The sequence below is a fragment of the Leptosomus discolor genome, chromosome 3 (genome assembly GCF_034619465.1).
Source record: "Leptosomus discolor isolate bLepDis1 chromosome 3, bLepDis1.hap2, whole genome shotgun sequence".
Taxonomy (NCBI): domain Eukaryota; kingdom Metazoa; phylum Chordata; class Aves; order Leptosomiformes; family Leptosomidae; genus Leptosomus; species Leptosomus discolor.
In genome coordinates this window covers 19,130,171-19,142,222 of record NC_141393.1, presented here as the reverse complement: position 1 = coordinate 19,142,222, position 12,052 = coordinate 19,130,171, and the positions used below count along the sequence as shown (strand labels likewise).

The window sequence follows — 12,052 nt, the reverse complement described above, 5'->3', positions numbered from 1 at the left end:
AATAAAGCATTTTCCTCATTCTAGGAGACCTGGTCTATCAAATTCAGTAACAGCCATAAACTTGACATGGGTCCATGAAGTGAAAGGGAATGTAAAATGTCAAGTCCACACTGCCTTTTTAGAGCTTTTGTTTCTCTTGAGGAAGCAGTAAACTCATGTCCCTATTGTTTGTCAGGAATTCCCCCTCCCCGCCCCCCTCCAGTCTGCAACAAAATTTGTTTGCATGTTTTCAGTCAGTGAGACACTACCCTCATTTTAACTTAAGCTAATGTATTAATACTACTTCATCAAACAATGCCCACAACTTCAATCTATTAAAAAAAAACCTCTACCATTCAGAAGAGGCCTAACAGTATTTAATATATTCCAAAGCATTCATTTAGTTTCATGCTGAAAAAAACTAGCAAAAACTACTTATATCAGATCCTAAAACACAAGAAACCCTCCAAATATCTAACAGAGACATTAGTACAGACACAGTGTTATACTCTGGATATACTAACAATCACACACAGAGCTCTGTTACAGCAGAGATGGCCTTAACTCCTCCCAGACTATGGAAAGTTGAAGGCTGAGCACCACCACACGAAAGGGAATCTCAGACTAGCACAGAGACCTTTTTTTGCACTGAAGATGTGATTGCGACAAGGACAAATAAGTTTCTTATATAATGTTATCACAAAGAAATGTGGTTTTATTTTAAGCTTTGTTGTAATTACACATTTTCAGGATGAAATGCAAACAATTAGCATTCAACTGCTTTGTTTACGTACAGTATATATAGTCTTCAGGCAGCAAGTTTCTTAATTTATGAACTACAACAGGAACATCACTGTTATGCCTGCTACTGTAAGCCTCAATTATTGCTTCCCAATGAAAATTCTGCGTCTTAACCTATTTTAGTTGTTGCTAGCTTTATTGGAGTATGATTTCACAGTTCAACAGCTAGGTCAACAAAACACTATGCAACATATCACATGATTCTGAATCACTTTTCTTTTTTCCTGACTCTGATATCTCTCCCCAGGTACTCTTAAAAGAGGTCAGATTATCAGCTCCAAGACAGAGAACTCGCATGAATAATAAGCTTTAGAGTTTCAACAACTCAAGGACCAGACTCTCAAATTGTAAAGCTTGTGGAGGTGAGGAGAGAGGGAGAAACACTAGTCCTGTTCCTGTCCTTAAACACGGTCAGTTTTGCTTGTAGACTCTATACACATTTACGCTGTCCAGTGGGTAACAAACAAAAAACCCTTCATCCTCTTGTTATGATCAAATGGAATTTCCCCCTAGAAATCACAAGTTTCAGGAATGACATCACATTGCATCAGCATCTCCAGTTCTCAACAATCGAGACATGGGTCAGCTGCCTTCAGAAATACACAATACCCTCCTACTTCATCTCAGTCCTGAGTTACACACTTAATTCTTCTAGCAGGCCACTGCAACTTGCCCAGATGAGTCATCCACCCCATCAGACTTTTTCAGAAGTGTCTCTCTTTTAGGCTTCCCTAAGCAAGTCCAGAAGCAGAGTAGTGACAGTAACATGAAATGGCAGTAGCAAGCTCTAGAAGAGTAAGGCATCAAAAGGCACTACTGTAGTTAAGTATTACATCTCTTCTGTACTTTGAGGACAAAGTCAACAGACAGTTTCTTCTATACATACAGAAAAGATGAAGCATTCAGGATGAGCACACTGACATCAACTCCTACAGTATATTTGTTTTGTCCATTATATGATTGAGACACACACGCAGAGGAGCATTTTAAGAGTCCTCAGTGGTTTCAGCCTGGTTTGTACTGCACAGCATTCAAATCTGGCACAAGGCGTGTAAAAGGAAACAGTAGAACAGTTACCCCTCTCACTAAGGAGCCTTAGTATACACAACAGCATGTATACAGAAATTCTATTTAGAGTAACCGAATTCACTCCAATGGCATTCCAGCAGCATCCAACACGTATCTAAGTCTGTAAAAGTGCTCAGCTGTCACCACCCTGGTTTTAGGTGAGCCCTATTACAGCAGCGGAACACTGACTGTCAGTTCAAGGATGTTGTCTGAGAAGCGCACTTAAATCTCTTAGAGAAGGAGTTCAGAACAATCAACTGCTTTAACACCTAACAACAGGTACACAAAATAAGAAGCCTTCAAGATAAGCACAAATTTATTTTTCCTAAGCAATAGTATCAAACTGAGATTTATATTCCAGCATTAAAGACACGACTTAGCACTAAATATAATGATTTATTTGCTGGCAACCCCTTTAAGAGAAGGTTACTTGTTTTAAATCAGTTTTATACCAAAAAAACATTATTCCAATTTCAGCAAACCCCTTCACATACACACCTCACAACCCCACCACAAAAGCCTTTTTACTACGTGTATCTCCAAGTGCCATCACACCCTTTGAGCACAACTTCTTCTTAAAAAAAAAAAAAAAGAGGATGGCAGGGAAGGAGCCTCGGGCCGTAAAGAAAAGCATGGCTGAAACTACTTTTGCACAAACACATTTTCCTCTCCACTTCCTGTAGCAAGCTGCTTCTTATGCCATCAGCCCCCACACTCACTGAAACTTTATAGCAATCACCACAGATCAATGAGCAGAAAGCAGAAATCTCACCTGATAGTAAGTCTTAATGTTTCTGACTAAGATGGTCAGGTTTTGAACCCGAAGATAGGTGTCATTATTTACATGCTTGTTGACACGCTGGTTGGTTGGTCGAGGATCTCTATTAAAGAAAGAAAAAAGTATTATAGTTTACTCAGTGCTAAGACTCAGCATCTCAATAATGCACCATTAGGAAAACCCTTAAAAATCTACCTATTAAACATGCTGACGTAATTATACAAGATACATATATATTGTTAGAATAAGTTCATTACCTTTGCACCTATGTATAAGTTGGAAATCTTCCTGCGTGCCACACAGTAACCTACTTTAGGTTAACTCACACAGCAATTCAGGGCAGCTTCCCTCCTTATTTATATTTCTCCAAAGAAAAGAGCATATTTAGTTTGTGCACACTACATCAAAGCAGTCTCTGATAACACAGGGTTTATCTTACTCAAATAAAGGGAAGCCTAGGAAAGACTACCATGCCTTCCTTGGCTTTGGAGTGTTATGGGAAGAGGAGGATGTTAACACTTGATCAACGATCACTGTGCGAACTGCAAAACCCAGATGTATTATACAGTGAAGGGAAAAAATGAGCACTACACTTTCATTATATCCGTATCATCTAACTAGATCTCTCTCATACACCCACTGTGTCACAAAAAACAGCTCTACTGGGCTCTAATTCTATTTGGCTTCAAGATACAAACAAAATATAAACACAGGTAGAGATATAAGCAAGACAGGAAAAAAGTTGCTAGAAAGATTTTTTTTTAGGGAAAGCAGAGTAAAGTTTTTTTCATTTTAAAGGTAGTAAATCAAAATTGTACCTGAAGCAATTTTATTTCTCAAATAAAAAACACAGCAAAAAAGCTGCAAATAATTTAATATGAATGCGCACCTTCAGATTCTCTGCGTACAACCTAACACCTTGCAACAAAAAAAAAAAAAAAAAAAAGAACCTGAAAACCTTTATCTGCCAATAGCATAGATCAAAGCCTTGCATTTCCCCTCTAACAAAGACTCTTATCAGCAAACTCCTACACAATCCAAACACCTGCCTCCCAGAGCTCTGCTTTGGCTGTTAATTAAGCCATTCACAACTCTTCCAGGGCCAAATATTGAACTTAGGCGTTGACAAGGAAATAAAAGAGGAACTCATCCAATATTTATTTTAAAAATATATCTGCCAAACTTTACATAAGTATGTCAAAGAGCTTTTTTCTCTTTTTATTTTTTTTTTTAAATGCACAACCATCCCTAAGAACCTCTCTAGTGAAAGCAGTGCTATATGGATAAATGTAACAGTATACATAGATATTCCAAAAATGAGAGAAAACTGCCTTGGCCACAGATAACATCAGACACGGTATTTATGTACGAGGGTTCAAGCGAACGGAAGCACAGATGACCAAAACTGCCACTGGCATAAACTAGCAAGACCCTACACAGCCTTTACAGCAGCAAAGGATTTTGTACACTGAGTGGCACTGTAATAAGCATGAATAAAAGAGAACAAAGAGAAGCAACTGTAACAAGCTTTTACAGTAAAATCTGTAATAAGCATTCCACTTCACTGATGCTCAGATACAGGAGTGCAGAAGCCATACCCATACAGTTTGACAGTACAGGTCTTCAGCAGCCCAGCAAGTTGGAGAAGCATAAATGGCACCTGGGTTTGAACTCGGAGAGTCCCTTGCCTCCAGCACTGAGCAGATGCCAGATCCTGAAGGAAGCTGGATGCTTAGCCTTTTCAGGCAAGGTCACAACAACAAACCAGGAAGCTGGGGATGGGAAGAAACACGCAGTAAAGAGAAGCTGGCAAATTAGAAGGGTCAGCCCACAGTTCTCATTTCCACGTGAAAGCTCATGTAGGCAGTACTCTGCTGTGCCACTGTCTGGCAGAGACCCATGTCTATGGCCAGGAAGAGAAAGCTTTGACTGTATAGTGGAGCAACACTCCGTGACCCTTGCCAAAACTGCACAAAACAGGGCAAAAATCCACAAAATGCACTGACCACAGCAAAGGAGAGGCAGTTTCTTCAACAGCTGTAGGCAGTGGAACTGCAGAACTTGGATGAGATTTTCAGAAGCACTTAAGACACAGAACAACTCCTCCTTCCAAGACAAGACCCGCTCATCTTTTGGCATCATGGAGTTAGTTGTCTGTTACAAGAACATAAGCATTGGCAGGCCCAGGCCCTCAGAAGCAGTTCTGGAGCTTTTATCCAGTGTAATTGGTTGCCACAACAGCCCTTAATGCCGCTGATCTCAGGGTCCTCTTAACCTGCAGCCAAGCTGCAGCACACAGTGTCACTCTCGCAGTCCTGCCCCCGCCGCCTCCTTCTCACAGACAACGAAGTTAAAAACTTTTCAGAAAACAGAATGTAGCTTGAAAAAAAAACATGGTTTGGATTTCTGAGTATGTTGTGTAACGAACTTCATCCAGCACCTCAGCTCACGTCAGAGTGGACACTTTGCACAAGATGTGAAAGGCCAGCACAGTCTACATTTCGAACTACCACAGCGCTTACTGTCTACACAGGGAAAACTAAACTCCTCAGCAAGCAATACCCCACTTCTTCATCTGTTACTATATTTTTCTTAATCCTGGCTCAGATAAGCTTGAGTACTGACTGCAGCTGTCCTCGATCCACAGCCAAGAACTTGAAGGAGCTGCAGAAAGTTGCTCTTGGAGGCAGTGGGAGGTTCCCCAAAAAAACCAACCCCAAACAGATTTATTCTTCCCATTTAGCAGGTAAGCTCAGTTTTATCCAGTTGAGCTGACAAAACATCTTTTGACCTAATAAGCATGAAGAACACTTACAAGAACCAAGGGTTCAAGGCATGTGTTTATTCAGAAAGAATACATTTGTGGCATTTTTCAAACATTTTCTGCGTGAGACCTCCTGCCTAGAATAACCGTATCATATTATGCGAGGTTAGCCAGACCCCTCCGGCTGCTGCTGCCCCCTCCACGTCACCCACCCGGCTCCCCAGACATCTCGGGGGACACGGACCGGGCGAGCCAGAGGAGCCAGGAGAGGCAGCAAACGGGCCTGCTGCCGGGGGAGGGGGAGCGGGCCCGGACCCACCCGCCGCCTCCCCTCCAAAGGGAGCAGAGAGCAGCCCAGGGGCAGGCAGGCCCCGCCGCAGGGAACGGGGCAAGACCCCGAGGCTGCCCGGGAAGGAGCAAGCTGCCCGGGAACCCACGGCCACATGCGCTTACCGGTCCCGGGAGAAGTGAAAGAAAGAGGCTAAAAACCTAGAGAGATCGCGGTTCTCAAAACACCACGGCCCGGACAGCCCGGCCTGCAGCAGGGAAAAGCAGGGAGGGGAAGCAGAGTCCTCAAGGGGAAAAAAAAGCACCCAGGTAAAATTGCACCATAAGGGGCAGATTCTGTGCTTAAAGACATTTCTGCCCCGAAGAAAGCAGTGCTGTTGGTAGCACAGCCTGCACATTACAGCACCTGTTTGGTTGGTGAAACTTGCTTACGAAGATTTTTACAGAAAGAAACTCTTTCCAAGGATCATACTGAGAATTAAAAAGATATTTTTTTGCAACACTAACCAGATAACCTAAACAAATTCCTGTCTGAACGTATCTGAAAAACCCCTGAACACAACCTCAACAAGATGCTTTTTCAGTACTTTGATGTTTCGTCTTTCCCTTACACCCAAATGTAAGAAAAACTACAATGCTCTTTTTTAAAAAAAACACCTACTCCTTGAGATCAAAAAGTGTTATCTCAGTAAGACTGAGGTGGCATGACTGAGGGAGGTACTTCAACCAGGAAAAAGCACGCAAGCCAAATAAACACAAGGGAAGTCTCAAACCTCACTATACACACAAACATTTTAAAGTCATCCTCCAGTTTGTACATCTTCATGACTCTTACAGGGGCACAGAGGAAAGGAAGAGCCAAGAGACAGAGGCCAAGTGACAAGTTCAGTGGGCGTGAGGCCGGCAGAACAAGTGCTTGAAGATGCAACCCCTTAAGCCACCATAAAATAAAAGTAACAAAAAAATATTTCATTTTTAAAATTCAGAATGACAATCCCACTTGAGCAATTTCTGACAAGTCATTTTGACATGTAATGGGCAAGCCCACAAGCTGGGCCCAAGGGTTACGAGATGCCAGAAGGAACCGGCTGTGCCCAGCGTCCCACAACACTCCACAGGCAACTCGCTAACCGAAAATACACCACCCTTGGATCAGTCTAACTCTCCTATCATCCAACTTCTTCCTCTACCATCAAGTGGAATGATGCCACTAAGGCTGGCACTGCTTCTAAATAGCCTGGAAAATGGTAGAAAAATGCACCTCTAAATAAGATTTAAAATTAAACTGATGCATATCTTCAACCTTCCGGTATTCATGCCATTTGCTACAAACCACAAGTAGCGGGCACTCATAACATGGCTGTTCCTGTCACATGATCTAAATTAAAGACGACAAACTGCCAGTACCACAAAACATGAGAGCAGCAATTGAAATGGAAAAAACTATTATTGTGCATTTTTATTTTGCTGGTTTTATGCAAGTAGTTTTATCAGCTGTACTCCTAATACACACTGCTGTTCACTAAATGTTATAACAGAAAAGTGGAGTCTACTATCAGTTAGAAGAATTAGAACAATTCAGTATGAAAACACTTCTGTGCTTACGTGCCTGCATGTGTAAAACCCCCACACCATTTCCCAAATAAAACTTTCAGTAAGAAGTTAAAACAGGGCAAATATTTGCTTACGCTTGCAGGTACTATGCCACAGCTGCAACTACAACACTGAAGGCAGTCTATGCAGCATCACCACGTGCTAGTTTCATACCAGGAAGTGACAAACAACTATCTGAAAAAGGTTCTTTAAAATTTGCCCACAGAGAAGCTCATTAACCTGATACACACAAATCCACCAGAAACACAGAAGCTCCGGACACAGAACTTCCACTTTGAAGATTAACAAACATTTTTGTATGCAGAACATTCAGCTAGTACTGTAAATCTGCAAAACTGGTGTCCTTCACGCATGATCAGGTTGGGGTATACACTTGGACAGAACACAGGGAAAGGAAACACTCATTCACAGCAAAATGACTTGGAAAAAAAACAAACATTTGTCTTGTTTTCAAATGTAAGCGGGGAATCCAAACGCTGCTGCCTGTCTCTTCCTATTAGATTTAACTCATTAAGCAGCTAGGCACCACTACTGAGAACACTAAGCAATCCCCAACTCTCTTCTAAAAAGGGTCTTGCTTTGTTAGGGCCAGTAAGCAAAGGGATCACCATCAAAGCCCAGCACCTGGTTCTGAACACGCTGTGGCCAGAATCTGCTTAAGCCCAGGCCGGGTTCCCTTCCTCCGCCCTTGCGCCGTGGCTACAGTTGGTGTACCTGAGCAAACCACATTTCAGTCAGGGCTAGCATTCCTGGGGGCAGTTCACTTCTGGAGAGGATGGAGCCAAGGCACAGCCTCATTTTCACCTCCTGTCATGCAGCCAGCAGGGACCCAGCAGGCAGGGAAAGCGATAGATGGCACATCTCTTTCTGGTGACACAGCTGCCTTGCTGATACAAACCCACTGTCTAAAAAAACCACTGACACCATAACCTCAAGCAGTTGGGATCTTCTCCACCCACTCTAAGTTGCCAGACAACATTTGGGCAAAATCCAACCTATTACAACAGGAACTAGAGGCTGACTACACTCGTACAACCCACTCACACCTGAAACAGCTACAGCCTTAGTTTCACTCAGTCTCCACTCAACAGGTATATCTGGATTTCTTCACAGATCCACCTGTCTTTTTGGCCATGAATTAAACTTAATCTGCTTAGCTGCAGGACAAAAATGTTTTATTTTTAATAATGAAATTCCCAAGAACTTGGCTTTTGAAATCTTCACCAAAAGAAATCTGTTGATCTGCAGCAAAGTACTGCATCATACCTGGTGTTTAGATGCAAGTTCACGTGCCTGTGTTATTTATGTTCCAGAAAACAGGCGAGCAGGGTATTTCACCTAAAAAACCTAAAAGTGAAGTAACACACGAGTGAGGAGACAGCTCCTTCACTCTGCTCCCCCCTACTCCCTGCATGTGTGTGCATGCATGCATGCACTCATGCTTTCAGGCAATCAACACTATCACAGCACGGCATATCAAATTCTAGTGGATTTATCAAAGGCCCCCATTCATACAATTTCAGCAGGAAGAAATCTCAAGCCAAGCATCTTCAGGGACCAGGACATGAAAAACTGATGAGCAAGCATTGTAAAAAAGGGATTTATTTTTCTATTCTGAAAGCTTTGCATTGCAATTTCTAAAGCTGAAATGAGGAAAAAATGAAGGTCATAGTCAGCACCTCGCTGGGTTGGGACACATAAAGACAACCGTGATCCTTTCTAAGTTAAACAGTTTTGGGCTCTTGGTAGAAAGCTCTTGGTTTCAAGCTCCTTAGACACCATTAGAAGCACTGCCAAAGCTGCCTAAAAAGGAGAAAAAAGCCCTGATTTCATAGAATGGAACAGTTTCCTACTCCACACTGCTTGCGCTTCCCCCACTTACACTTTCTGGGACACTGCTGGCAGAGATGTTTTTCAGAAAAAACAAACTTATTTCCCTGACTGCTTAAGGCAAGTAAACATGCCAGGGCACTTCTCACAAATGCATGGTACTCCACAAAATGCCAACCAGTGTCACTGCACTCGGCCTATGCACTTATCTTCCTTCTTTCAATGAGATCTTATCATTCACTCCTCGTCCCCAGAGCACTGTTAAGTTGCTCCATAGGCGTTAACGATTTTATGTCTCTTTAGATGGATTTTAACAGCCAGCTATAAAATAGTTAAAAGTTTCATACACCATCTGATAAAGCATTTCTACAGTAAGTCACTTGTAAGAATGCCACAGTTATTCAAAAGCATGCAAGTTCAACCTATTTAACAACAAAATTGCAGTATTAAGTTAATTCTTGTTTTGAAATAATAAGATTCTTTCACATATCAGATAACAGTGATAGTTTAGTTAGCTAAACCTGCAGCGGACTCAACTGTTGCTGTTGCTTGACAGTTTAGTTGGTCATCTCCATGCCAAACACAATGGTTGTAAACCAAAATCCAATTTCCCACATCTCTGAAAACTACAAGTCTGGACCTGAACGTTCATACTCAAGGCTCTAATTTGCAGAAAGCTCTTTTTTTAAAGTATAATTACTCCTTGAGGAATGCTAGAAATTATGTCTTCTCTTTATATCAGGTTTCCATCCCAGCTGTTTTATACCACTAGTTTGTTATTCCCAAGTGGGCTGATTGATCTGGATTCTGTTCTGAATCATGAATTTTCACCAGCTTCACTAAGTTCCAGTTCAGAGTTTCCACTGTTAGTAACATCACACCAGTAGACAATTTGATTATCTTTTCAGATGGAGCTGCCAGGTACCAAAAGATAACAAAATCTGCCAACTTGAGTGGGTGGGGCATGGGTTGTCAGACTTTTTAAGTTACTTTTCAAGAATTTAACTTTAAGATTCTAATACAAATTCTTCATTTAAGTTCTTGGACTTGGCTTAACATTGCAAATCACTGGTCAAGCTTCAATCGACTCCACTTAAGAGTGCAGTGCCAAAATTGAGCTACTTCCAAAGTCTCCTCCCCTAAAGTCAAATACTTCTCCCTAGAGACTCTTTAAGAGACACATTTCAGAATATTTAAAAGCAAATACAGAGAGGATAAAAAACAGTCAGGATCTGCATGCAGCGAACCAGCAACAGGAAAAGACGTGGTTGAAAAAACATAGAAGTTCTATCAACAATTCACTTCAATGTTACAGTATTTTCAGTGTTTGCTCTTTCAACCTACTTAAAAAGTCTCAAGACGTATCCTTACAGTGGTGTCCGAAAGAGGCACCACTGAAGTTGGGGCTTTTTCTTTAAATTACGTATTTAATATCGAAGTTTACACAAGAGTAGACACACTTCAGATGAAATCCTCCCCGCGAAGCTTCACATGATAAAGTACTTTCATTTCCTTATTTGTACTGCCATATACCTTCCCCTACAGCATATACGAACAACTAACAAAAAGTAACTGCTTGGGACAAAAAAAAAAAAAGCGCAACACACATGTACCACCCAAAAAAACCCTAGAAAAGTGTTAAAGCAGATTTTATAGAACTGGATTCGTTCGGGATTTTTTTTTCCTTTGTTTTCCTTAACTTCAAAGAGCAACCAAAAGGAGAAAAAAAAAAAAAAAAAAAAAAAAAAAAAAAAACACAAACACAAACCCGGTGCCTTCACCCTACATGCAACCCTTCCAGCCAGCCCGCTGCCCGGTGGCGGGGGGTACGCCGCACCGGGGAGGCCGCTCTCCCGCTGCAGCCCCCCGGGCGCGCCCGGCCCCGTTCAGCGCGGGGTTACCACCCCAACCACCACCACCACCACCCCCCCCCCGCCCCGGGAGACCACTCACATTTGCAGCATAATTTTGTTCAGGACGACGCCATCCACCAGGTCCATGTAGACGCCGAGGTTGTCCTCGTCCCCGCTCCCCAGGGCCCCGAAGGTTTTTACCTGCCGGGAGGAAGGACGGCGGGGTTGGGGGGACGGCAGGAGGGCCCAGCCGCCCCCCAAGCCCCCGCTGGGCCGGGGCCGCCCAGCCGCAGCCTCCCCCGCTCCCCGCCGCCCCTCTCTGCTCACCCAAGTCACCAAGGGGCTCTGCAGGAAGAGCTCCAGGAGCTCGGAGACGGTCACGTCCATGTCGCCGGGGCCCGGCTGGCGGCGGCGGGAGGCTGCGGGAGCGGGGCCGGCTCACTCGGGAGACAAAGGCGCGGAGCCCATGGCCCGCCGCCCCGCTGCCCGCCGGGCGCTGCCTACAGGGGAAACAATGCGCGGCTCATCGCTCCCCCACCCCCCCCGCGCCGGGGGAGACGCCGGGCCGCTCGCCGCCGCTGCGGTCCCTCCTCCAGCAGCAACAGGCCAGTCTTCCCCTGCCGAGTTCGCCGCGCAGCCACAGGAGGGGCTGCCCGGGTAGGAGGGAGCCGCGCTGGGACAGGGGGACCAAGGGGGACAGGCGCCCACGGCGAACTCCTCCGAGGCCGGGAGAAGAGGCGCGGGGCAGCCCCGGCAGCTCCGAGAGGCGGCGCGACCCTGCAAATCCCCAGCCCCGCTCCGGCCGCCGCCGCGGCGCTACCTGTGGCGGGGCGCGCCCTCGCCCCGGCAATTAGACCCGGCCCGCAGCAGAGCCGTGACAGGCACGACCCGCCGCGAATGAGAGGCGCGGAGAGGGTCGGCGCCGCCCCTGGGCGGCCGCTGGGGGAGGGGGCGGGCGGGGGCGGTCCGCGGTGAGAAGCCGGGGCGAGCTGCCGGCGGTTTCCCCGGGGCGCGCTGCCCGGTCCGGCGTCGCCCGCCCGTTGCGCCTCCTGGGAGCGGCCGCCCCGCCCCCGCGGC

At 44.8% G+C, this 12,052-nt stretch overlaps 1 protein-coding gene across 2 annotated transcripts in view; it reads right to left on the bottom strand.

Moving 5' to 3' along the window:
* The window catches only part of CCDC88C (coiled-coil and HOOK domain protein 88C), a 99,516-nt gene extending 88,154 nt beyond the window's left edge, over positions 1-11,362 (bottom strand). For both annotated transcript variants that reach the window (XM_086461994.1, XM_086461995.1), the window contains exons 1-3: positions 11,303-11,362; positions 11,076-11,176; positions 2,621-2,729 (exon numbers count right to left, since the gene is read on the bottom strand). In XM_086461994.1, coding sequence (XP_086318120.1) covers positions 2,621-2,729; positions 11,076-11,176; positions 11,303-11,362 — 270 coding nt within the window. The remainder of the gene's footprint in view (positions 1-2,620; positions 2,730-11,075; positions 11,177-11,302) is intronic.
* Positions 11,363-12,052: the final 690 nt, after the last annotated feature.